Consider the following 26,515-nt stretch of genomic DNA (forward strand, 5'->3'; position numbering starts at 1 on the left):
TGTAGAAAAAGAGGAGCCTTTTTTGCACTGTTGGGAGCCTTTTTGCACTGTTGGTATGAATATATAAACTAGGCTAGCCATTATAGGAAATAGTACTGAGATTTCTCAAAAAAGACCTGTCATATGATACAGCAGTCCCATTTCTGAGTATAAATCTAATGAAATCACTACTCAAAGAGATTTGCACTCATGTTCATTGAAGCATTATTTATAAGAGCTAAGATATGGACACAACTTGCACATGTTTATCAAGCAGATGGATGAAGAAAATGTGATACTCAGGTACACACATGGAAATGTTATTCAGAAAAAGAAAAGACGGGGCTGGGAAGGTAGCTCAGCGGTAGAGTGCATGCCTTGCAAGCATGAGGCCCTGGGTTCGATTCCTCAGCACCACATAAACAGAAAAAGCTGGAAGTGGCGCTGTGGCTCCAGTGGTAGAGCACTAGCCTTGAGCTGAAGAGCTGAGGGACAGCGCCCAGACCCAGAGTTCAGGCCCCATGACCGACAAAAAACAAACAAAAAAAACCAGAAAAAGAAAAGACAAGAAAAATCCTGCCGTTTGTGGTAATATGGATCAACCTGGAAGACTTTCTGTTAAGTGAAATAAAGCAGGCACACTATATTTTGTGATCTTACATAGATGAGAAATCTGCAAGAAAAAAAAAGAAAGCCACAGAAAGCAGAATGATAGCTGCCAGGGAAAGGTTAAGACCCTAGTTATAGGCCATGAGCTTTCTGGAAATGTATAACATGATGACTACAGTTAACTATTTATTATATACTTCAAAGAGAGTACATCTTTTGTGTCATCATTAGAACAAAACAAACAAACAAACAAAAAAAAACACCAAACTAGATTCTGGATGCTGGACGCTCACTCCTATAGTCCTAGCTACTCAGGAGGCTGAAATCTGAGGATCTGCCAGCCTGTGCAGTAAAGTTTGAGACTCTTATCTCCAGTTAATCACCAAAAAAAAGCTGGACTGAAGACATGGCTCAAGTAGTAGAGCTTCAGCTGTGAGCAAAAAGCTAAGGGGGAGAACAAGACGCTGAGTTCCAATTCCCTGTACTGCCTCCTCCTAACCACCCTCCCCCTGCAAAAAAAAAAAAAAGTTAAAAAGGGACTCCTTGTGATACATTGGGTAGGTAATCCAGAGTAATTTCTCTGACAAGATCCTTAATCACACCTGCAAAGTCCCTTTTGTCATAGAGGATAAATATTTGTAGATTCTGAGAATTAGAATTACTATTATTGCCAGTGTTCACATCTTCATTGAGTCTCTTTTTATATTTGTTGTTATTAAGTAACCATACAAAGGGGTTGCCATTCCATAAATCATGTTATGAGTGCAATGCTTCTTGGTCAATGTCAGCTATTCTTTGTTCTCCACATTAAGCCTTTTTTTTTTTAAGTCTCTTTTTCTCCTGTGTCCTTGTTTCTTGAATTTTATTTGTACTTTCCCATACTTTGGACTCTGCTGGTTTTATTGCTATAATATTTGGCTATTTTTCTATATTTCCTATAGCAGAGTAATTTAATTAGTTGCATCTGAAGCTTAATTTGATTCAATTCTTCTTAATAGCAAGACTACTTCATAGGTAATGTTCTCCTTACAGTAAGAGTCACATAAAGTCTGAATTTATTTTTTGGGATGTTCATATCCATTAATGTTTAATAAGTATCTCTATTAATACATTGAGATTTGTAAAATCTTGGTGTTCTATTGTCATCCATTTATTAGCTGGAATATTTCCCTTACTTAAAACTAGTTACCCACTGGTACATATCTTTGGTGCTGATTCTTGACCTTCATGTAAAGAATAGAAGATTTGGGCTGGGAATGTAGCTTAAGTGGTAGAGTGCCTTTTTTTCAGTACTAAGATGTCACATCTCCTGATTTTCAGTTTGTTGGCAGAAGTTTGTTATACTTGTTTCTTTTATGTTGCATTTTCTTGACTTTAAGAATTTTTTTTTTACTTTAACCATTTGAATACCACATATCTTGGGGTTTTTCTTTTTTAAAATTTTCCCTTTTGGGGGGATATTCTGAGACGTGTTTTGAAGCTCTTTTTAAAAAAAAAAAATCAAATTCTTGACTATTTTCTCTAAATACATTTAATTGTTCTCTTTTTCTCCTGGAATTCCTATGACATATATGTTAGGCTAATTTGATATTGTTTACTGTTCTTGAATGTTTTGTATCGTCGTCTTCTTTCCTTTTTTATATAATTTGGGTAATTTCTATTAACCTTGTTAAGTTCACTGACACTTTTCTTCTCTGTGGCAGATCTATTGCTGAACCCATCTAAGTTACTTTTAACCTCTTTATTTTTAATAAAGTACAGTTTTTAGGGTTTTCAAAAAATCATTTGCATTTGACTCATTATTTTTATCTTGTATTGAAATACCTCACTAATTTATGCTTGTTCTTAAATAGAGCTTGTTCTTAACTTGTTCTTAACACACTAGTCATTGTTATTTTAAGTTCTCTGATGGTTCAGACCTATATATTATTTTCATATTTTGTTCTCTTGATGTCTTTGCCCTTGGCATTGGCATCCTCTTCTTCTTGCGTGTCTTACAGTTTTTATTTGAAAACTGTAGAGTGTTCAAGAAGTATAAGTCTAAGGTATAACTACTACTCATGCTTGGAAATGACAAGCTTTTCTTTTGCTAAGTTTATAATGTAGAGGTAGGAGGTCAGCTTATTCAGGAATTGAGTTAGATTTGCATATTGTGGTTGCTACAGTTACCTAGCTGATGTTTTCTCTAGGCTCCTCTTTAAGTGGGTTTGTTTGGTGGAGGGTTTCCTTGAGTATTTCTGCCAGCTCTAAACTTTAGGCCTTCCTATTTTCCTGTGCTTTACAGGAATTTTCATGTTCCTGCTCTTTCCATTGTGTTAGGTACCTGTTGGTTATTTCATGCTTATTTCATGGTTGTGAGGAGTGGAATTCATTCTTTTGGTTTTCCTATCTAGATTCAGCTCTTTGACCTTGATTATTGGGGCAAGGCTTCATCCAAGAACCACTCCCCCACAACACAAAACAAAACAAAAACTCCAAAACTAAGACCTTTAATTATTTGAGCCAAGGAATGTAGAGAACTTTTTACCTTTTTCCTTTCCTCTACAGCAATGGTTTTGTTTCCTATTACCTCTGGTAATATTGTTGTTGGATCTCTTTCCTTCAGGACTTTTCTTTCCTGTAGGACAAGAGTAATGGAAGCATTTGTGCCTTTCCTGCAGTCAGCTGCTCCCTTTTCCCCATAATACTACTACAAAGAGACACTCCAATTTCCTGCCCAGCCCTCAGTCTTAATTATGAGTGTGGAGGCTTTGTGGACTGAGCTTGCCAGAGAGTATAAAGTAGATAGAGCCTGTGAATGGGTACAAACGTCTCCTGTCTATGGCTACCAGCTCTGTATTTTTGTACTGGCCAACACTCATTTATCAATAGTCTGCTAAGTACAGTTGACTTCTTAATACTAGTTTCATTTTTCTCCTGCCTTCTGTAATATGTGGCCTACTGCTATAGTACCATGTCTTTTTTTTTTGTCAGTCCTGGGGCTTGAACTCAAGTACTGGACACTGTCCCTGTTCTTCTTTAAGCTTGAGGCTAGCACTCTGCCACTTGAGCCACAGCACCACTTCCAGCCTTTTCTGTTTATGTGGAACTGAGAAATGGAACCAGGGCTTCGTGCATGCTAGGCAAGCACTCTACCACTAAGCCACATTCCCAGCCACTGCCCCACCCCAATGTCTTTTTTTTTTTTTTTTAAGATTTCAGTTTTGCTAGTTACTTTTCAACCTCACCTTTCCGATGGATTCAGCAACAGTTATGATTTTGTAGGTGATTGCTTTTTCTTAAAGTAGAAATGACATTTTCCTGCATTGTAGACAAAAATACAGAGTGTTCTTCTATTTTTAGCTGTTAGATTTAGGAAACATTTCAAAGTTATAGAAAGATTGCAAGTATACTCAGAGAACTGGTCTAGTCACCTAATTTACCAGTTATTAACTTTTTTTTTTTTTTGCCAGATGTACTTTATCAATATTGTCCTATATATTTACAATATGTTATTGTCATCATTATTGAACCATTTGAAAATATAATAACCAAACTCCATGACTATTAACTCTGAATACTGTAGTCTCATTTTTTTCAATACCCAAGTGTACTTCTTATTTATTTTGTCCCTGTCCCTGAGCTTTTTCTTTTTTTAAATTTTTTTTCCTTATTGAGATTAAGTAGTTACGTAAATTTCACAGTATTGTAGGATAGTGATACTTAAAGTCACAGACACATTTTAACCTTCACAAGGCACATTGTCATTATTGTGGTCTATAAAGCTTATGGACTCTACAAACTTTTACACTACTGCTGTTGTTTCCAAATTGGGTGATATGTACTCCTTTTGCTAAGTGTAAGCCGTTCCCTCTTAATCTTTCATTCCCTCCCTCCCATCACTGCCTTTGAGTTGCTTAGTTCACTTTCATCAATGTTCAGTGCAGCTGATGGCCCCCTCTGTTGTATTTTTTTCCTCTTTCCCACTGATTCTGTGCCTTCCACCTAGCTTCCTTCAGATGTGCACACATATAAATACCATATATATATGAGGTCAAGAACGTGTTATCTAGAAATAATATGACAAATTAAGAAGTCCTTTGTTTCTTGAGTCCTGTTTACTTTGTCATATCTCCTTGCATTTTGAGTTTAACATCCACATATCAGGGAGACCATGTGTCATTTATACAGTCTCATTTTTTTAAGTTGGTAATAGGCGAAGATTTCTGTGTCAGAAATTATATGCTGATATTAAAGTATGCATCAATAATTTTTATTCATTAAGATCTCTTTCTTTCTGTAGGTATCATTATTAGGATTGGAAATTTTAAGTGCCTTTGTGGACAGATTATCAACACGATTTAAATCCTATATACCACTGGGTAAGTTAAGTTTAATTATTTAAAAATCATTTGAGAGTTTGATACAGTGGCCTTTTCTCCCCTAGTTCTTGTTGAACAGAATTAGTTCCCTGTAAGGTAAAAAAATGCAGTTTTGTACATCCCAGAGGTCTACTCCTTAATGTTCTAGTTTACCCAAAGATTTTAAATTTGTTTAAATATAGAGTTACATTCTCATTGAAGTTAACAAAAAAGAACAGTCTCTAGGCATCAGTGCTCACATCTGTAATCCTAGCTGCTCAGGAGGCTGAGATCTAAGGATTGCAATCTAAAGCCTACCTGAGCTTTTTTGCTCAAGGTCAGTGCACTATCACTTTCAGCCACAGCACCACTTCCAGTTTTCTGGTAGTTAATTGGAAATAAGAGTCTTACAGACTTTCCTGCCTTGGCTGGCTTTGAACTGAGATCCTCAAATCTTAGCCTCCTCAGTGGCTAGGATTGCAGATGTGAGCCACTGGCACCCGGCTTACTAATATAATTCTAAAATATGTTCTCCATATACTCTCATAGTAATACAAATACATTTGGTTTTCTTTTGTGACTACATGTATTGTACAAAAGTAAAATTTTCCAAACCAAAACATAATTTGTATTTAATAATAATCACCAAACTTAATTTTTAAAATTTATATAAGTTTTAAACATAGTTCTAGTTTAGTAAGTTTAGTAATGTGTCTTATATTTTATGAATTTTAAACATAGTTTCACCCCCTCATAATATGCCAGAAAGAATACTAAGAATAGTCAGGACACCCAATCATTAGTTTTGTGTTTTATAAAATAGTTTATCTTTTACAATGGTAGGAGAATAAAATAGACTAACACGTATGCTTTAGCTTTTTTCCTTTTATCAGTGTCTCTGATCAGTCTTTGATAGATTGATTCATTTGTTTTACAAATTCATATTGAGAACCTCCATAGTAAACAGCTCTTCTGTGGATGCCCAGCAAATAATATATATTGTCTGTTCACTATATTTAATGACAACTCGATGTGTGTGTGTGTATATTTAGTTTTTTAAATTGTTATCATGAAGGTAATATACAGAGGGGCTACAGTTTCATAAGTAATGAGTACATTTCTTTTTGAACCATGTCAACCCTTTCTTTGCCCTCTCAGTTTTTCCTTCCTGTTCCCTACCTACAGTGATCATTATGTTTTAAACAGATCTTTAGGGAAGACCACTAACTCAACTGACTTCTTCTTTTGCCTTTTTCCTGTTATCTTTATCCTTGGTAACTCCTCTCCCTGCCCCCACTCTCCCCCCTTTTTTGGGCCTGTCATGGAGCTTGAGCTCAGGCCTGACCACTGTTCTTGAGCTTCTTTTGCTCAAAGTTAGCACTCAACCACTTGAGCCAGAGCTCCACTTCTGGCTTTTGAGGGAATGGTTTAATGGAGATAGGAGCTTGTGGACTTCCTGCCCAGGTAGGATTCAAACCATAATCCTCAGATCTTAGCTTTCTGAGTACCTATGATTGTAGGCATAAGTCATCGGCACCCTACTAATAACTCTTATTATAGATAAGAAAACTTTAAGATTAGAGAATTTCACTATCTTGTAAAATTTATAACTGATAGAGTTCAGAATAAAATCTTGTCCTATTTGTTTCCAAGAGAATAGGTATTAAAAGGGGATTTACTCATTTATGCATGCATTCCTTGTCTTACTAAGCAGCCCAGCCTGGCTGCAAATTCACAATCCCCCTCCTTTATTTCTTGAAAAAAGGGCTAGGATTTTACTTGTGTATCATCACCACACCCTGCTCAGGAAGGGATTTCAGTGCAAAATCATGAAATCATGTGGCCATAATAATACTAAATTTATGTAATGTACAGTGTTTTTTTTTTGTTGTTTTTTTTCTTCTGGTATTGAGGTTTGAACTCAGGGCCTTTCACTTGCTTGGCTTACTTACTTGGCTGGCATTCTACTATGTGAGCCAAGCCTCCAGCCTTTGTTTTTGTTGGTTATTTTGGAGATAGTGTCTTTAGGAGTTTTCTTTCTGGGCTGGCTTTGATCCTCCGGATCTTACCCTCCTGAGTGGACAGGATTATAGGTTAGAACCGCTGGTTTCTGGCTTTGTTCTTGATTTGTTTCCATTTTATAAAATTATTTTTTGTGTGTGTAGGTAGTGTTAATAGGGTTGAACTCAGGGTCTCATGCTTGCTAGGTAGGTTTTATCATCTCTAGGCTTATGTTTTTGTTTGAGGCTAGTCTTGAACTATAATTTTGCTGCCTATGACCTCCCATAAGATTGGAATTATGAATATGGGCACATACCATTATGCTTAGTTTATTGATTGAGATTGGGCCTTGCTGAATTTTTTCCCAGGTTGGCCTAGAACTGTGATCTTCCTAGGCTCCTTCTCTTAAATAGCTGAGATTATAAGTGTGAACCAATGTGTGTAGCTAAAATTACTTTATATTATTGAAATAAATTCCTATTTGGATCAACAATTTGCATTTTATTAAAATTTTACTTTTGAAGAATGAAGTATCTTTTTTTCCCTTTACTGTTACTTGGTTAAAACATTTCTCATTCCTTCCCTACTCCCTCTTTACACTATAGATTAATCTTATATAGGTTATTTAAATTCTGGTTTTACTACTTGTGAAGTGGACAAGTTACTTAATTCCTCTGGACTTTCTCTGTTAAATAAGCCTTCTCTATTCATAGGATTGTTGTGAAGATTAGATGATGTAATTCAGTGATTATAGTATCTTTTTTTTGGGGGGGGGGGGGTCTGGTTGTGGGGCCTGAACTCTGGCCCAGGTGCTGTCCCTCAGCTCTTCAGCTCAAGGCTAGCGCTCTACCACTTGAGCCATAGCACCACTTCCGGCTTTTTTCTTTTTGCTTATGTGGTGCTGAGGAATCAAACCCAGGGCCTCAGGCATGCAAGGCAAGCACTCTACCACTGAGCCACCTTCCCAACCCCCAAAGTTTATGAATTCTATGAGCTTTGACAATACAGCTATTTCTTCCACATCAGGTGATATGTACATTTCTTTCCTACTGTTCAGTGTAAGCTGTTCCCTCTTTTTCTCTCATTCCCTCCCTCCCATCACTGCTTTTGCATTGCTTAGTTCATTTTCATCTATCTCCAGTGCAGCTGATAGGCTTCTCTGTTGTCTGTTTTCCCATTTCCCCTGATTCTGTGTCTTCCTCCTAGCTTCCCTCAGATGTGTGCATATATATACCATATATGTGGTCAAGAACATGGAGTCATTTAGCAATGATATGACAAAATGAGTGGAAGTCCTTTGTTTCTCGAGTGCTGTTTACTTTGTCATATCTTCTTGCATTTTGGCTTTAGCATCTACATATTAGGGAGACCATGTGCAGTTTGTCTCTTTGCTCTTGGATTACCTAGCTCAAAATGATTTGCTCTAGGTCCATCCATTTCCCTGCAAATGCCATTATTTTGTCCTCTCTAATGCCCAGTACCTTATTGATGATGCCTTAGTCCAGAAACTAAAACTGCAAGCTTTCTGTGACAACTTCCTTCAACCACAGGTCACCCCTTTGGGCTAAACAGTTTCTTGCTTGTCTGTAGAGCTTAACAATTCGTAATAGAATGTGGTTTTTTTTTTTTTGCTTGTTCTTTGAACACCTTTTTTTTTTTTTTTTGCCTGTGGTGGGGCCTGAACTTTGGGCCAGGGTGCTGTCCCACAGCTCTTCAGCTCAAGGCTAGTGCTCTACCACTTGAGCCACAGCACCACTTCCGACTTTTTCTGCTTATGTGGTGTTGAGGAATTGAACCCAAGGCCTCAGGCGTGCAAGGGAAGCACTCTACCACTGAGCCACCTTCCCAGCCCCCTCTTTGAATACTTTTAAGTCCATGTCATACTGTTAAATTTCCTTCTCAGTTACTTCAGTTGACTCGTGAATAAGGAGTATAAAACAATTTCTTCTCACAGCTCTTCATTTATGGAAGCAATTGGTATATGTGCTTTTTTAAAAAAAAAGTTTGTAATGAAGTTGAGTAATAAATATTTCCTCTTTCCCCCTCTTTAGTTATTGTAGCTTTAGTAGACAGAATGGGAGATGCCAAAGACAAAGTTCGAGATGAAGCTCAAACTCTGATATTGAAGTTAATGGATGAAGTATCAACACCAGCAGTAAGCATACATTTTAAAATTCTGATTCTTTTAGGCAATGATGAACTATCAGTAAAAAATAGATGGTAATCAACTCAGTTTACTAAGGCTTTACTAAGGCAGAAATGCTTGTGTATTGTTGTTAATGTTTTAAAGATACTGAGATTTAAGCTACAGTGTCAATACTTAGTTTTTATTTTGTTCATTTTGTTTTCTTTATGCTTTAAAAAACACTTATAGGGTTAAGTGATTTAATTGTATACTGACCATGATTTTCTTGATATCCTTGCTTGGAATTTATAAAATGTTGAATGAGAATTAAATTCTGAATTTCTTATAGAAACAGAATTTTCTTTTTTCTTTTGGCCAGAAATCAGAACTTCAACTTAGTACCTGATGCTTTTGCTCATTGGCTAGCCCTTTCTCAACTGAGCCATTACTCCAACCAGGAAGATTTATTTTAAACATATTATTAAGTAGTTTTTACAAAGAAGCTACAATTCCATAAGTTAGTTTGTATGTATCTTTAGCAACACCATACCTTCCATCCTTCTCCCCAAGTTTTCCCCCCTCCTATCCCTACCATCAACTTACATAGTTTGTTACATAAAGTTCATTGATTAATGACTATATTTGCTTACCTTTCTTCCCTCCATCCATGTGCCACCCTGAAATTCTTTTAAGACATGGCTACTTTTTTTTTTTTGCTAGCCCCAGGGCCTGGGCACTGTCCCTGAGCCTCTGTGTGCTCAAGGCTAGTGCTCTACCACTTGAGCCACAGCGCCACTTTGGCTTTTCCTGTGTATGTGGTACTGAGGAATCGAATTCAGGGCTTTATGCATGCTAGGCAAGTGTTCTACCACTTAGCCACATTCCCTACCTATGGCTACTATTTATATAATTTTGACAGCAGCCTGTTTTATGAATGCAGTAAAATAATTTGCCTTGTAAATTTCTTAGTCCATTTTTTTTTTTGTTCTTGTTTTTGTTTTTGTCGGTCATGGGCTTCAACTCTGGGCCTAAGCGCTGTCCCTCAGCTCTTCAGCTCAAGGCTAGCTCTCTACCACTTGAGCTACAGCGCCACTTCCTTTTAGTCCATTTTTTTGTTACTATAATACAATATCTGATATTAGCACAAAAAGAGATTTATTTAGCTCCCAGTTTTAGAGGCCAAAAGTCCAAATGGCAGAACACTATCTGGCATGGGCTCACTTGACACATCTCCCTATGGCAGAGGGCACAAGGAATCCCTGCATAATGTGAGGAAAAATCATAGGAAGCCACAGGCCAGACTTTTTTCCTAATAAAATTTTAGTGTTATTATTAAGGTGTTGTACAGAGGGGGTTACCATTTCATAAGTCATTTCATAATGAGTATATTTCTTCCTCCTGCTCCTGCTCCTGCTCCTCCTCTTCCTCCTTCTCCTCTTCCTCATTGTTATTAAGATGTTGTACAGAGGGGGTTACCATTTCATAAGTCAGGTAATGAGTATATATATTTCTTCCTCTTCCTCCTCCTCTTCCTCTTCCTCCTCCACCTCCTCTTCTTCCTCCTTCTCCTCCTCTTCCTCCTCCTCCTCTTCCTCATTATTATTAAGGTGTTGTATAGAGGGGTTACCATTTCATAAGTCAGCTAATGAGTATATATATTTCCTTTTCTTCTTCCTTCTCCTCCTCCTCCTCCTCCTTCTCTTCCTCCTTCTCCTCTTCCTTCTTCTCCTTTCTTCTTCCCAGTCTTTTGACATCTACTAAGCTATAACTGTTTAATGTCTTACCATCTCAATACCATTTTAACAAATGTAAACCATTGGGGGAAAACCACAGCATAGAGGAACTATTTTGAAAAGAGAGTAAAAATAAATTGATGTATAAACAAAGAGTAAGATAATAGCTTAGCCAGGCACTGGTGGCACACACCTGTTATCCTAGCTACTCAGGAGGCTGAGACCTGAGGATTGCTGTTTGAAGCCAGCCATGCAGGAAAACCTGTGAGTTTCTTATCTCCAATAAACTAATCAGAAAAAGCTGGAAGTGGGTGCACTGTGGCTCAAGTGGTAGAGAACTAGCTTGAGCACCAGAGCTCAGAGATAGCACTCAGGCTGAGTTCAAGCCCCAGGACTGGCAAAAAAAAAAAAAGAGAGAGAGAGAGAGAGAGCAAGAGAGAGAATAGCTCAAGTGGAAAGTCAGAACATGTAATATGGACAGTGAATATCATGTAATATTTAAACTGCATCTTAAAATAATGTTATATATGTTCAATGAAAAAAAATTCAGAGAAGACCAGGCACTTGTGGCTCATACCTATAATCCTAGCTACTCAGGAGGCTGGATCTGAGGATCATAGTTCAAAGACAGCCTGGGCAGGAAAGTCTGTAAGACTATTATCTCCAGCTTACCACCAGAAAACTGGAAGTGGCACTGTGGCTCAAAGAGATAAGAGCACTAGGAAAAGAGCTCAGGGATAGCACCGAGGCCCTGAGTTCAAGCCTTGTGGCCAAAAAACATAAGAAAACAAAAGCCACGCTAGAGAATATCAAATTGTAAAAGTAAACTGTTTTCCCAGGTATTTTATACTTCATAACAAAATCGTTGTTAATAGTTTGATGGGCAGTCCATGTTATTTTAAATTATGGTTTTCTGTTATGCAAAGTACTATCTTTGTATATGTATCTTTGTGCATAAATATATGCCAGTGGCTCATGACTGTAATCCTAGCTACTCAGGAGGCTGAAATCTGAGGATCACAGGTTGAAGTCAGCTGATCAGGAAAGTGTGAGATGCTTTATCTCCACTAAACTACCAGTGAAGCTGGAAGCAGAGCTGTGGCTCAAGTGGTAGAGCACTAGCCTTGAGCAAAAAGGTGATCAGTGTTATAGTCCAGTCCCCCTGAGTTCAAGCCCCAGTACTGGCACCAAGAAAAGTATTTATAACAAATTGAATTCCAAAGATTGTGTTGATGAGTCAGATTTTTTTTTTTTTTGGGTCCAGTTGTGGGGCCTGAACTGTGGGCCTGGGCGCTGTCCCTCAGCTCTTCAGCTCAAGGCTAGCTAGCGCTCTACCACTTGAGCCACAGTACCACTTCTGGCTTTTTTCTTTTTGCTTTATGTGGTGCAGGGCCTCATGCATACAAGGCAAGCGCTCTACCACTGAGCCAACTTCCCAGCCCGATGAGTCAGATTTTTTAAAGATATGTATATTCCTTGCTAGGCTCAAGTACTTTACCACTTTAGCCATACCCCTAACCCCCTCTCTCTTTTTATATTTTATTTTATTAATTAATTTATTGGCTTTAGTTGTTTTCTGTATTTATTTATTTTTTTTTGGGTCCGGTCGTGGGGCCTGAACTCTGGACCTGGGCGCTGTCCCTCAGCTCTTCAGCTCAAGGCTAGCACTCTACCACGTTGAGCCATAGCGCCACTTCCAGCTTTTTTCTTTTTGCTTATGTGGTGCTGAGGAATCGAACCCAGGGCCTCAGGCATGCAAGGAAAGCGCTCTACCACTGAGCCACCTTCCCAGCCCCTGTTTTCTGTATTTCTAATGTCAGCTTTAGATGGAGAACTTTATATGTATGTCTCCATATAGCTAGGATGATAGGGGTATGTGCCAACATGGCCTACGTAGTTATTAAGATGAAGTCTTGCAAACTTTTTTGCCAGATTTGTCCTTGAACCATCTCCAGAGTAACTGAGAATACAGATGCAACATCGCTCCTAGCCAAAAATTTTAGAGTCAACTTTTGAATAACCTTTGTGAAAGTTCAGAAGGGAAGAGAAAGAAAACTGAAAGAAAGGAAAATGAGTCTAGAAAGTGTTTGTATTTGGTAAATGGTAAAGGTGGTTTTCTAAATGTGGAGGCAAGGTTTATAGGGACAGTTTTCTGTGTCTTTGGAATGTTAAGGTTGAATTCCTAATTTTACCAAACTCAAATAATTATTTTGTGTAATTTGTTATAAATTTCTCTTTGCTTTCTCTTTATAAATTAAGCAGTCATAAAGGACTTGTCCCAAATGTTTCTGTAGTTGGATCTAGTATTAAGAGAATTTAAAAAGCCTAGTTATAAAATGAAAAGCCTGTTCCATGTGACAGTCTGTGGTAGTTGCTAGGCAATTTTGGACTCTTAAATGCCTACTGGACTATTTGGGTGCATAATGGTAGCATTGTTTTTTGAGGTTTCTAAAACAGAAGAAATTCTGTGTTCTTAGAAATGCAAAGATTCTTAGGTGTTGGATATGGTGGTACTGTTTGAAATCTAAAATGAAATATATATGAATAAAAAGTAAAAATGAGATTTAAATATTAAGTGAATGGGAACATTTATAAATAAATTTATAAATAGAAAAAATAAATTGGGTTTAGAAAACTTTGTAAATGAGATTGAACATCCTTAGCTCTAAAATATCCAAAATGCTTTAAAAGACCTTTTGAGATTTTGATTTCTTTGCTTTTCTTTTTTTCCCCTCGCCTGTGGTCTCCTTTTCTTCCTCCTCTTCCTCCTCCTCTTCCTCTTCCACTTCCTTCTCCTCTTTCTCCTCCTCCTCCTCCTCCTCCTCCTCTTCCTCCTCCTCTTTCTCTTCTTCTCTTCTCTTCTCCTCCTGCTTCTTTTCAACACTGGGGATTGAACTCAGGGCCTCACGCTTTCAACTTCAGTCTCTTTGCTTTTAGTTTATTTTTCAAATAAGGGCTTGCAGTTCCCCATTTTCTGTTCTGTGTAGGGAGCAGGAAATCTTTCTCTTTTCCCATTTCTCTTTATGTTAACCCAGATACACTAAAATAAATCCTTGGCTAAAACTTAAAAAAAGAAAAACAGGGTCTTGTACCAACTTTGCCTAGGTTAGCCTGGAACTATAATGCTGTTAGCTGGGATGTAGCTCTTTGTAATTGAAACTAGCTTCCTGGAACTCTTGATCTTCCTACCTCAGTTTGCCAAGTACTGGGATAACACACATGTACCACCATACTTGGCTTCAAAATCTAAATTTTTTTTTTTTTTTGTCGGTCATGAGGTCTGAACTCTGGGCCTGGGTGCTATCCCTGAGCTCTTCAGCTCAAGGCTAGCTCTCTACCACTTGAGCCACTTCGGTTTTCTGGTGATTTGTTGGAGATAAGAGTCTCACAGACTTTCCCTTCCCTGGCTGGCTTTACCTCAATCCTCAGATCTCAGTCTCCTGAGTAGCTAGGATTATAGGCATGAGCCACTGGCGCCTGGCCCTAAAGTGTTCTGAGCGTTAATATGACAGCACAAGTGAAAATATCCACATCTGACCTTATGTGACAGATCATAGTCAAAATTCAGGTGCAATAAAAATACTGTATAAAATATCCCAACTCCAGTGGCTCATGCCTATAGCTACCCAGGAAGCTTACTCAAGAAGCTGAGATTTGATGATCAATATTCAAAGCCAGCTGGGGCAGAAAAGTTCATGAGATTCTTATCTCCAATCAACCATCAGAAAAAAGCAGGAAGTAGAGCTATGGCTCAAGTGGTAGAGGACCATCCTTGAGCAAAAAAGCTCAAGGCCCTGAGTTTGAGCCCCAGTATTGGCACCAAACAAAAAGAAAAAAAGTATAAGAGTATAAAATAACCTCAATCAAGAGGCAGAGATTGCACCAGCTCCAGCATAAAGTTAGCAAAACTCTATTGCAACCATCTCAACAAATAAGTGGACATCTTTTTTTTTTTTTTTTAATGTCTGTAATCCCAGCTTCATGAGAAGTTTAGGGAGGACCCTAAACTTCTGGCCCAGCCCTCCCCCTCCCCCCAAAAAATGTGGAACCCTATCTGCTGGGCATGTGGCTCAAGTGGTGAAATGAGGCTCTGAATTCAAAACCCAGTACTACCAAAGAAATAATAAAATAACCTTCAGGGTATATATCTGTGAAATGTAAATGAGTTTTGTGTTTAGGTCTGGGCCCCATCCTACTGTATATATGTAAATATTCCAAAACCTGAAAATAAAAATTTGAAACACTATTGGTCTAAGACAATTTAAGGTAAGGGATACTTGGCTGTTATAGAAATACTAACAGTCTGAAGAAAACATTTTCTTACCAGTGAAGTTGGTTACAAGGTTAGGAAGATTTAAATTAGTATTGCATACATAACTTAATCTTATGTTACATATGTTTACTTTTCTTTCAAATAGTCCATTTGGGAACAGTTGGCTTCTGGTTTTAAGCACAAGAATTTTCGATCACGAGAAGGCGTGTGTCTGTGTCTTATTGAAACCTTAAACAAGTAAGTCTCATGATAATCGAAAACAGCATTATGTTTTTTATTTCTAAAAAAAAAAGTTACCATTTCAGTAGGTCAGGTAAAATTATGGAAATAAATTTTACATAGTTATCAATTGATTGCTAGCACAAAAACACAAAGGTAATTTATGGTCTCTCAGTTTTTTGGTAGTATTAGTTTTTTCATAGTATTAGTTTTTAGATTATCAGTTATTGATAGGAAGTGTTTTCTTAGCTGGGCACAGTGGCTCAAGTCTGTAATCCTAGCTCCTTGAGAGGTAGAGATTGAAGGATCATACTTTGAGGCCCACCTGGACTTAAAAGTTTGAGAAATTACATCTCAACCCATGGTTAGTCACCTGATACCCCAGCTGCAGGGGAAGTATGGTGGCAGGGCTCATTTGTGCATGTCTGTCCCCAGCTACAAGGAAAGTATAAGTTGAAGTATAAGTTGAAGCATAATGCCAGATGTTACCTGAAGAAAGCCATACTACAAGGAGTGGAGGCATAGCTCAAGTAGTAGAGTACCTGCCCAGCAAATACCACCTCCTCATAGGCAACTCTCACAAAAAAAAGTTTTCTTTATTATGTTAATAATAGCCACTCAAAATTGATGATCATAGAACTGATCTGTTGACAATTTAGGATTTATTTCTATTCTGGATTTGGAATTGTTTTTAACTTATTGATATTCCACATTTTAGTCCTCTTCTCCCAACTGCCTTTTGCCAGTTGGTCCTAGTCTTCCTGGAGAACTGGGTGGTTACCAAACTCATCCACCAAGCAAGACTTACCAAATGCCATAGGGCTATGACACTAGGCCGAAGAAATGCAAATTGGGGTTTTTATTCTTGTTCTGGAGAATTATTTCAGGATAGGTGGAGTATAGTCAGTAATATGTACTTGCTTTTCCTGTGGCATTATTTGCTCTTAACTATAATTTGTTTTCTTTTCTTTTTTTTATGATCGATCGTGGGGCTTGAACTCTGGGCTTGGGTGCTGTCCTTGAGCCTTCAGCTCAAGGCGAGTGCTCTACCGCTTGAGCCACAGCACCACTTCCAGTTTTCTAGTGGTTTTTATTGGCGATAAGAGTCTCATGGACTTTCCTGCCTGGGAAAGTCGATCCCAGATCTCAGCCTCCTGAGTAGCTAGGATTACAGGCGTGAGCCACCGGCGCCCGGCAGTTTGTTTTCTTTTACTGCTCTGTGGTCCTTTCTGCCATCTAGAGCTTGTAAGTGCATTCAGTCTGCACAGTTTTTGTGGGCGTTGGCTTTTCTGTCTGTCATTTGCTTTCAACCTGTGACCACATCGAAATATTAGTAAATATAAATATAGTAAATATAAATAAAAAATAAATAAAAAAGTAGTAAATATAAATAAAAATCTTTTAACTTATTTCATTGGATAACATTGTTACTTGAGACCAAGAATCTTACAAAAAGTATTTCAAAAGTAAATGCCTTGACTTCCTTAAGTAATTGATAAGTTACTAGATTTCCTAGTGCAACATTGGTTGAACATTTTGCTCTGTTGGGTCATGTGTTGACAGTTTTCAGTGTCATTCACAATTAGTCAAGTCTGCATATTTCACATTGTTTGGAATTATGTTTTTGCTTGTTTCTCATATACTTACTGTTTCAATGATGTATGCCCATCCTCTCTACCATAGAAGGCATAAGAATATTTGATTTGCTACTTAATTGAAGCCAAATTCTGTTTGTTTGTTTTTTCTCCACAAATTATATTTAGTTTTGGAGCTCAGTCACTCCTCATCAACAAGCTGGTACCACATTTGTGTGTCTTATTTGGAGATTGCAACAGTCAGGTAAATTTTTATTTATTTTTGAGCACAGACATTTTTCACTGTTCATTTTTGTTCTCTCATCTATTTATTTATTTTAAAGAAAGGGTGGGGGGAATGAAATCTTGTGCTCTTATCCCCTTTATTTCCTTTAAAGAAAGAGTGAAATGGAAATAAAGTCAAGACTTTACTTTTTTTGAGGAGCCTGTGGTCCAGGCTGGCCTGCTCCTGCCACATCTTCCCAAGTAGCCGGGACTACATGTGTATGTCACCATGCCTAGCTTTATTTTAGTTTTAGAAATACACACACCATAGTTAGTTGTTTGGGTTGTATTTTTTGTTGTTGTTTTGGTTGTTTGCTTTTGTTTTTGTTTTTGGTGGGTCATGTGGCTTCAACTCTGGGTCTGGGTGCTGTCCCTGAGCTCTTCAGCTCAAGGCTAGCGCTCTACCCCTTGAGCCACAGCGCCACTTCCAGCCTTTTCTGGTGGTTTATTAGAGATAAGAGTCTCACCAACTATCCCTGCCTGGGCTGGCTTTGAACCTCAGTCCTTAGATCTCAGTCTCCTGAGTAGCTAGGATTATAGGCATTAGCTACTGGCACTGGGCTGTAGTGTTTTTTTTGTTTGTTTGTTTGTTTGTTTTGTCGGTTATGAGGCCTGAACTCTGGGTCTGGGCATTGTACCTCAGCTCTTCAGCTCAAGACTAGCGCCCTACCACTTGAGCCACAGCGCCACTTCTGACTTTTTCTGCTTATGTGGTGCTGAGGAATTGAATCCAGGCAAACACTCTACCACTGAACCACCTTCCCAGCCCCTGGGCTGTAGTTTTTAAAAACATATTTTATTCATATAAGATGCAAAGTTGGTCTCTTTGGCTAGTTTTAAGGATAGATATTACTAAATACCTAATTGTTGAATTTGAGAAATTGGGTAACAAAGTCCCTGGGTTCCTTTCTGTAGTTAATATTTCATACATTTCTTGTTAGAAAACATCATTACCTGAGCAGTCTATGCTATAGGCATGATACAAGGATATGTTCTGAATCTTGACCCTTCTAGTGGAGCTGAATCTTAGTTGTAATATTTTGGGTTTATCTGGGGCATTTGGAATGACACTTTGTAAGATTTTTTTCCCCTCCTTTCAGTTTCTAGCTGGATCTCAGAAGGTTTGTAGAGTTTCACTGTCTATTCAAGTTGTTCTTTTTTTTTTTTTTTTTTAATGGGAAAAGAGGGTTGAATAGGTAGGAAGACAAGGTCTCTCTCTCTCTCCCTCTCTCACACCAATACAACATTTTAATATAAATGGCTAAAATACAATCTCAGAATAGTCATTAATCTCAAATAAACTTCCCAGAGCAACACAGGGTCTCTTTATGTTACCCAAGCTGTCTTTGTATTCCTTAGATCAACTGACCTGACTTTTAAAATCAGTGTTCCTAATCAGTTATTCTTTGACAGTGTACTGTACCAAGGAACTAGAACTATCTTTCAAATTCTCGTCTTTAAGTCCATTCTCCTTTTTCTTTCCTTCAATTGTGATAAAATAAACATATAATTTACCATTGCAGCTGTTTTTAAATGTACAAATCAGTGTATCAAATTCATTCACATTATTTTACAACCATTGCCACTATCCTTGTGCAGAACGTTTTCCTCTTTCCAAACTGTACCCACACAACAACTTCCTATTCTTCTTTCTCCCAGCTGCTAGCAGCCACCATTCTACTCTCTATATGAATTTGACTAGTCTAGGTACCTCGTGGAAATCAAACCATACAATATCTATTCTTTTGTATCTGATTTATTTCATTTAGCATAATATTCTCAAGGCCCAACCCTTGTAACATGTCAGAATTTTCTTCCTTTCTTTTAAAGGCTGAATAATATTCCAATAACACACACATGCATATACACAGCCAGTTTGTTTATGTGTGGAAAGGCATTTGAGTGTTTTTAATACCTTTTAGCTATTAAAAATAGTGCTTCTATGTTTATTAGTATAAAAGTGTTCAACTTCAGACCACATTCCTAAAATGAAGTTTTATTAAAAAAATTAACAATAAAATGTACATTAATAGTTTATCTTAATACAAATTAAGTTTTTTGACAGCGCATCTGTAGCTTTTTTTTTTTTTTTGCTGGTCCTGGGGCTTGATCTCAGACCCTAAGTACTGCCCCAAGCCTCTTTGTGCTCAAGCTAGTACTCTACTACTTCAGTTACAGTGCTACTTCTTGCTTTTTCTGAGTAGTTTATTGGAGACAAAAGGCTCACACACCTGTTTGTCTGGGCTGTGATCCTCAGATCTTAGCCTTCTGAGTATCTATGATTACAAGTGTGAACCACTGGTGCCCAGCTAATTTGTAACTTTTATTTACAAGTTTCTTAGATTTCTTTACAATTTTTTTAAGCTGAGATAATCTAGGGATTTCTTATCATCTTCTTGAGGTTTTTTTTTTTTTTTAATGGATGACATGTCATAATTTCCCTATGGTTTTAGAGCCATTAAAACCAATTTGGTGCTTCAAATTGATCTGTTAGTATAATGTTACCTTGAGGTGAAGAATCTTTGTCACATAAGTTTCTTTAAATATTCTGAATTCTTTGACAGGTGAGAAGTGCTGCACTCTCAGCTATAGTAGAGATTTATAGACATGTAGGAGAGAAATTGAGAATTGACCTTTATAAGAGAGGAATTCCTCCTGCCAGGTAAGTCTTGCTGGATTTATGTTTTTAACTCCTACATTTTAAAAGTACTAATTTCATTTTAAAGGAGTACAAAATTGTTACTTAAAATTTAAAAGATTCAAGGGGGCTGGGAGGTTCAGGTGGTAGAGTGTCTATTTGGCAAGTTCAAGGCCCTGAGTATCCAGTATCAAAAAAAAGACAGGTTTTACCTTACCTTCGCTTGCTACTTTCTCTGATGTTCAGTTTCTTTATGTGGATCTGAGTTTCGGATCTATATAATTTTCCTTCTCTTTAAAGAAATCCTTTTTAACATTTCTTGCAGAAGATTTACAGCCAACAAATTTCCTTAAATATTTTGAAAAAATCTTTACTTTTGAGGGATAATTTGACCAGTACAAAATGTTGGGTTTATGTTTTTGTTTTTATTTATTGATTTCTTTTTGCTTGTGAGTTTGTACATGAGAGAAAAAGAGAGTGAGAGAGTCTATATATGTACTGGGGATAGAATCCAGGGCTTTATGTCACTTAGCCATCCTCCCAACCCCATTTAACAATTGATTTCTAAGATGTTGGATGTAATTCTTATCTTTGCCTGTGTATATAAAAAAAAGGGATTTTTCCCTTGTCTTTTTATCAGGGTGTTTTTAAAACATTTTCTATTTATGATATGCTTATGTATAGTTGTTTTGACATTTATTTTGTTGCTGTTACCTGAGCTTCCTGGTTGTGTGGTTTGGTATTAATTTGGGGTGAATTCTCAGTGATTATTGTTTCCAATATTTCTTCTATTCCTTTGTCTTGTTTTGGTATGCCCATTACATTTATATAACATCTTTTTTATCTGGCTGGCTACGCCTCTTGGATATTCTGTTCTTTTTTTTCTAAAGTCTCTTTTTGTTTTTGGTGTCGAAAAGTTTTATTGAGATAAACTCAAGCTCAGTCTCCACTTTTTTCCCCTGTTTGAGTCTTACAAACTTTTCAATATTTTTGAATTCTCATATGAACATGTAGGAGACAGGCCTTAGAGACAGTATTTAGCAAACCTCATGATTAAAGGTATCCTTGTTGTTGTTGTTGTTGTGGGGCTTGAAATCAGAGCCTGGGCACTGTCCCTGAGCTTTTTTGCTCAAGGCTGGCTCTCTGCCACTTTGAGCCACAGGGCCAGTTCCAGTTTTCTGGGGGTTAATTTGGGATAAGAGTCTCACAGACTTTCCTGTCCAGGTCTGGCTTTGAACTGTGGTTCTCAGATCTCAGCTCCTGAGTAGCTAGGATTACAGGTGGAGCCACCAGCACCAGGATTAAAGCTTTATTGCTGCCCTAGCCACAACTGATGAGATTCACTCTTGGTTAGGGAGAGTGTAGCTCAGACAACTGCCACAGTTAGCTTTGCTGATGCAGAGAAAGACAGTCCTCCTGTAGCCAATTGCGTTTTATTTCATTCAGCTGTTTGAATTCTTTTTGAATTTCAAAAAAATTCTGGTGTTTGTATCCTTTGAGTTCATTCAGCTGCTTAGACATCTCCACTTTAATTAATTACATATTTTAATTTGTTGTTTGAAACTTCTTCCTCCTCACTGTCATTTATGTTTTTTTGTAAAGTTGTTGGCCTTTGAGAGAGACATGGTGCCTTTATTGTGGATTTGTTTAAATTGGGATTTACACACTGGAACTTGTGTGTGTGTGTGTGTGTGTGTGTGTGTGTGTGTGTGTGTGTGTGTGTGTGTGTGTGTCCGTGTTCATGTGTCCATCTGTCGGGTCCTGGGGCTTGAACTCAGGGCCTGGGAACTGTCCCTGAACCTCTTTGTGCTCAAGGCTAGCATTCTACCACTTGAGCCACAGCACCACTTCTGGCTTTTTCTGAGGGGTAGTTTATTGGCGAAAAGAGGCTCACAGGCTTTTCTTCCTGGGCTGGCTTTGAACTGTAATCCTCAGATCTCAGCCTCCTGTGTAGCTAGGATTACATGCGTGAGCCACCGAGTGCCTGGCTGGAACCTAGTTTTTAGGTGGAGTTTTCTCCTTTTTTGGTGGATTCTCAGAGATTGCCTAATAGTAATTAGTGGCTATGTTGTGATATATTTTCTTGCTTCTAGATTGGAAGGGTGTGGGCCAGTAGTTAAATATTCAATTTTAATGCTCAAAACACTCTTTTCCACTCAGGGTGAAGAAGCTTGGTTGCAAAAGGTGTTGCAGTTAAGACTGTGTTTGTAGCAGTCTCCAGTAAAGACCAGTCACCACTGCTGCTCCATCTTTAGATGAATATAGAAGTAAAGATGTATTTTTGTGATCTAGGAAGACTTTAGTTAACCAGGATGATCATGAAAAGGAGATAAGAAGATGACACTAATGAGTAATCCAAAGTGATGATGACATAGGGAAGGAAAGAGTGGCTTAATAGAAGAGCTTAATAGAAAAGGTTAAAAAAGTAGAGATCAGTAGAAAAGAGCTGGTTACTTTTGTGTTGAAGGAAGAAAAAAGAGAAATGAAAATTAAACAGATAAACTTGTACAAACACAAAAACTATAAAAAAAACGAAAATATTTTTAAAAATGTGATGTCTGGGCAATCTAGTTACCAGCTAAGAATACAGGTAATGAAAAGGGATTAGGAATGGGAAGATAAGAGACAGAAGAAAATATAATATGAGTGAGAGCATTTTTAAGTGTGGATAGAAGGAAAGTATAAATGAGGAAGGAGAATAAGAAAGGGAAGAAAATACAATTTAAGATTGAGTACTGAAAAGCAGATGCTCAGCTGAATATAATGACTGCAGAGAAAAGGAAGGGAGGAAAAAACGACGCGGGTAAATAGTTGGGGGAATACAAATTTGCTTATATCTGTTGTACAGAAAGATCTGTACAATTAAATAAAAAACCAAAATAACCAAACAAAAATCAGCAATTTTATTAAATAAAATAAGAATTTTCTTTTTTTTTCTCTTTCTTTTCTATCTCCCTTCTTGGCGTGTGCAGTGTGTGTGTGTGTGTGTGTGTGTGTGTGTGTGTGTGTGTGTGTGTGTGTGTGTGTGTGTGTGTGTGTGTGTGTGTGTGTGTATCTGTAGAGTGCTAGATACAGATTGTGGATATCATGATCTGGAGGGTCTGTACAGGAGGTTTCAGACTTCCTCAGCTGTCAACACATGGAACCAAAGGACAGGCCCTGGAGAGAGTACTTAGCAAACCTCAGAATTAAGCTTTATAGCTGCCCTAGTCATAGGTTATGTGTTTCATTCCTACTTGGGGAGGGATTAGCCTCTGATGACTGCCACACCCAACTTTTAATTATCTAAGCTGCCTCTACTGGTACCTCCATTTTGGATTTTGAGCCCAAACTGCACTCAGATGATTAGAGCTGCCAATCCTAATGGCTGCCATACCTCTCCTGAGTGCCTCCATAGGGAGTTCCAAGCCTCCTTCACTGGGCACTGCCAGGTATCTTGAGCAGCTGCCTCTGGTGCCTACACTGCCCATGTAGTTCCTTGAAGTTTAAACTGTTCTGCAAGGCCCTGTGGGACATTCTTTTTTCTTCAACAGTCGCTTATGACTGACTTACACCCAAATTCTATGGCAAGGTATACTTATTCTCAGCCCACTCTTTCCAGTAGGCACTCTCTCATGATAGCTGATGTTCTGCTGTCTTATCCAGGAACAACAGAATGCCCTTCTTCTACTCCCTGTTTTCACTAGTATATATTCTCAAGTTAACTTTTTATTGACTGTTGAATCCATTTGAAACAAGATTTATTTTATCATACTGGTCACATTGTAACTTTAATTTTCAGAAGGGATTTTTGTCTCTCAAATACTGCTCCCTTTGTAGTTTCCAAATTTCTTCAGTTTAAAGTATTTTTGTTTACTCATTTATATCAAAGGTATTCTTTGTTAAAACATATAATTCATAGGGTCATCAAATTGTTTTAAAATAATGTTTTTTGTCTGTCAGACTTTTTTTTTAAAAAAAATAAGTCTTGCAGTTTGGCGTTAGCATAGCCTAACACTAACAGTGAAATTGATTATAATTATAGTCCTTTTTGATGTTCATCAAAGATGCCAAGACCATTCAGTTGGGGCACAACTAGTCTTTGCAACAGGTGAACTGTGAAATTATGTAAAATTACATCTTTTCTACACAAGATATCCCCAAAATAACTAAAATAGATCTTACATTATATAGGAGTTAAAGTAGTTCAATTATGAAAATACTGAAATATTTTATGATGTGAAAGCAAAAATGTATGCAGCCCAAGAAATAATTAGATAACCTTTGGCAGTATGGCCATTTTCAGGATACTAACTCTACCTATCTATGAACATGGGAAGTCTTTCCATTTCCTTGTGTCATCTTCAATTTCTTTGTACAGATTTTTATAATTTTCACAGAAGTCTTTTGCTTCTTTGGTTATGTTTATTCTTAAATATTTTATTATTTATTTTAGACAATGGAAAATGGGGTTGTTTTCCTGATTTCCCTTTCTTTATGATTGTACTTTCCCTCCCTACCCTCACCCCCCAAGTCCGAGGGCTTGATGATTCAGGGCCTGGGCTCTATCCCTAAGTTTCTTTTTGCTCAAGGCTAGCATTCTATCACTTGAGCCACAGCACCACTTCTGGATTTTTCTGTTTATGTAGTACTGAGGAATTGAGCCCAGGGCTTACATTCACACTAGGCATGGATTCTACCACTAAGCCACAATTCCAGCCTGATTATACATTGTTGGTATACAGAAAAGCTACTGATTTTTGTGGGTTGATTTTGTATTGTGTTACTTTGCCAAAGTTATTGATCAGGAGTAGAAGTCTGGGGGTGGAGTCTCTTGAGTGGAGTCTCTTATATATAGTTTAGATATAGAAGATAATGTTATTTGCAAATAGGTTTTTTTTTAAAATTTCTTATTTCCCTATGTGAATCCCTTTTGTATTACTGTGACTAGAAAATACAGTATTACATTGAAAAGGAGTGGAAAGAGCAGACATCCTTGTTCTTGATTTTAGAAGATATGGTTTTAGTTTTTCACCATTTAGTGTTATGTTGACTGTTAGTCTGTCAGATATAGCCTCTTTTTTTTTTTTTTTTTGAGTTATGTTCCTTCTATTCCTAGCTTCTCCAAAGCTTTTTTTTTTTTTTTTTTTCTGGGGGGAGTCCAGTCGTGGGGCCTGAACTCTGGGCCTGGGCGCTGTCCCTCAGCTCTTCAGCTCCACAGCGCCACTTCTGGCTTTTTTCTTTTTGCTTATGTATTGCTGAGGAATCGAACCCAGGGCCTAATGCATGCAAGGCAAGCGCTCTACCACTGAGCCACCTTCCCAGCCCCTCCAGAGCTTTTAATATGAATGGATGTTGGATTTTGTCAATGGCTTTTTCTGCACCTAATGAGATGATCATGTGATTTTTGCTTTAGCTCTGTTAATTTTTACTACCTTTATTGACTTACATATATTAAACCAACCTTGCATCTCTAGGATAAAACCAACTTGATCATAGTGTACAGTTTTTTAAAATTAGATATTGAATTTTGTTGGCAAATATTTAATTTAAATTTAATTTAATTTTTATTTTTTTTGCCTGTCCTGGGGCATGAACTCAGGGCCTGATCACTGTCTCTCTGAGCTTCTTTTGCTCCAGGCTAGCACTCTACCACTTGAGCTATAGTGCCATTTCCAGCCTTTATTGTTTATGTAGTACTGAGGAATAACCCAGGGCTTCATGCATGCTAGGCAAGCACTCTACCACTAATCCACATTCCTAGCCAGGAAAGTATTTTATTAAGGAGCTTTGCACCTATGTTCATCAGATTGGTCTATATTCTCTTTCATTGTAGGGTGCCTACCTATTTAGGGGACGAGTGTAATGCTGGCTTCTAAAATGTGTTTGGTAGTGAGCCTTCCATTTCTATTTCATGGAAAAGTTTGAGGAGTACTAGTGTCAATTTGTCTTTAAAGGGCTTATAGAATTCAGCTGTGAATCCATCACACTTTTCCTTGTAGGACGCCTCTATTACTTCCTGGTCTCATTGCTTGTTACGGGTCTGGTTCAGCCACGGCAGCTTGTATGTCTGTAGGAATTTGTCCATTTCTACTAGGTTTTCCATCTTATTTGAGTATAGATTTTGAAAGTAGCCCTTCATAATCTTTTGGATTATTTGGATGTTTGTTGTGATATTTCCTTTATCATCTCTAATTTTCAGTCTCTTCTGTGTTTCTTTTTTTATTTTTATCAGTTTAGCCAAGGGTCTGCTAATTTTATTAATTTTTTCAAAGAAACATCTTTTGGTCTCTAATTCATTGTGTTTTCCCTAATCTTTATTGTTTCTCTTCCTGTTTTTCTAGAATGAGGTTATTTACTTGAGCTGCTTCTGTTTTCTTTATATGCACACTTACAGCTATGAATGTCCTCTCAGCAATGTTTTTGCTGTATCTCAGAGGTTTTGGTACAATGTGTTTTTATTTTCATTGGATTGTAGGAACTTTCTGATTCTCTCCTTTATTTCTTTAGTGCCCCATCAACAGTGTGTTTATTTCCCAGCGTTTGAAGTGTTTTCTGTATTTTCTTTTGCTGTTGAGTTCTAGTTTAATTCTATTGTGATCAGACAGGATACAGGGAGTTAGCTCAATTCTTTTATATTTGCTGAAGCTTGTTAAATGTCCTAGAATATAATCTATTTTTGAGAAGAGTCCAAGGGCTGCTAACAATATGTATCATGTAGTTGTTGGGTAGAATACTCTGTGATGTCTATTAAGTCCAT

The 26,515-nt window shown here is 37.5% G+C and overlaps 1 protein-coding gene across 9 annotated transcripts in view; it reads left to right on the top strand.

The window, feature by feature from the left end:
• Clasp2 (cytoplasmic linker associated protein 2) overlaps positions 1-26,515 on the top strand; it is a 209,233-nt gene that overhangs the window by 17,635 nt on the left and 165,083 nt on the right. For 8 of the 9 annotated variants that reach the window (XM_042666378.1, XM_042666383.1, XM_042666381.1 and 5 more), the window contains exons 2-6: positions 4,871-4,949; positions 8,981-9,084; positions 15,206-15,297; positions 17,043-17,118; positions 19,703-19,800. In XM_042666378.1, coding sequence (XP_042522312.1) covers positions 4,871-4,949; positions 8,981-9,084; positions 15,206-15,297; positions 17,043-17,118; positions 19,703-19,800 — 449 coding nt within the window. Of the gene's footprint in view, positions 1-4,870; positions 4,950-8,980; positions 9,085-9,146; positions 9,150-15,205; positions 15,298-17,042; positions 17,119-19,702; positions 19,801-26,515 lie in introns of all 9 variants that reach the window. The other variant, XM_042666379.1, reaches the window with a different exon arrangement.

The sequence above is a fragment of the Dipodomys spectabilis genome, unplaced genomic scaffold, assembly GCF_019054845.1.
Source record: "Dipodomys spectabilis isolate Male_0828 unplaced genomic scaffold, ASM1905484v1 ptg000365l, whole genome shotgun sequence".
Lineage (NCBI taxonomy): Eukaryota > Metazoa > Chordata > Mammalia > Rodentia > Heteromyidae > Dipodomys > Dipodomys spectabilis.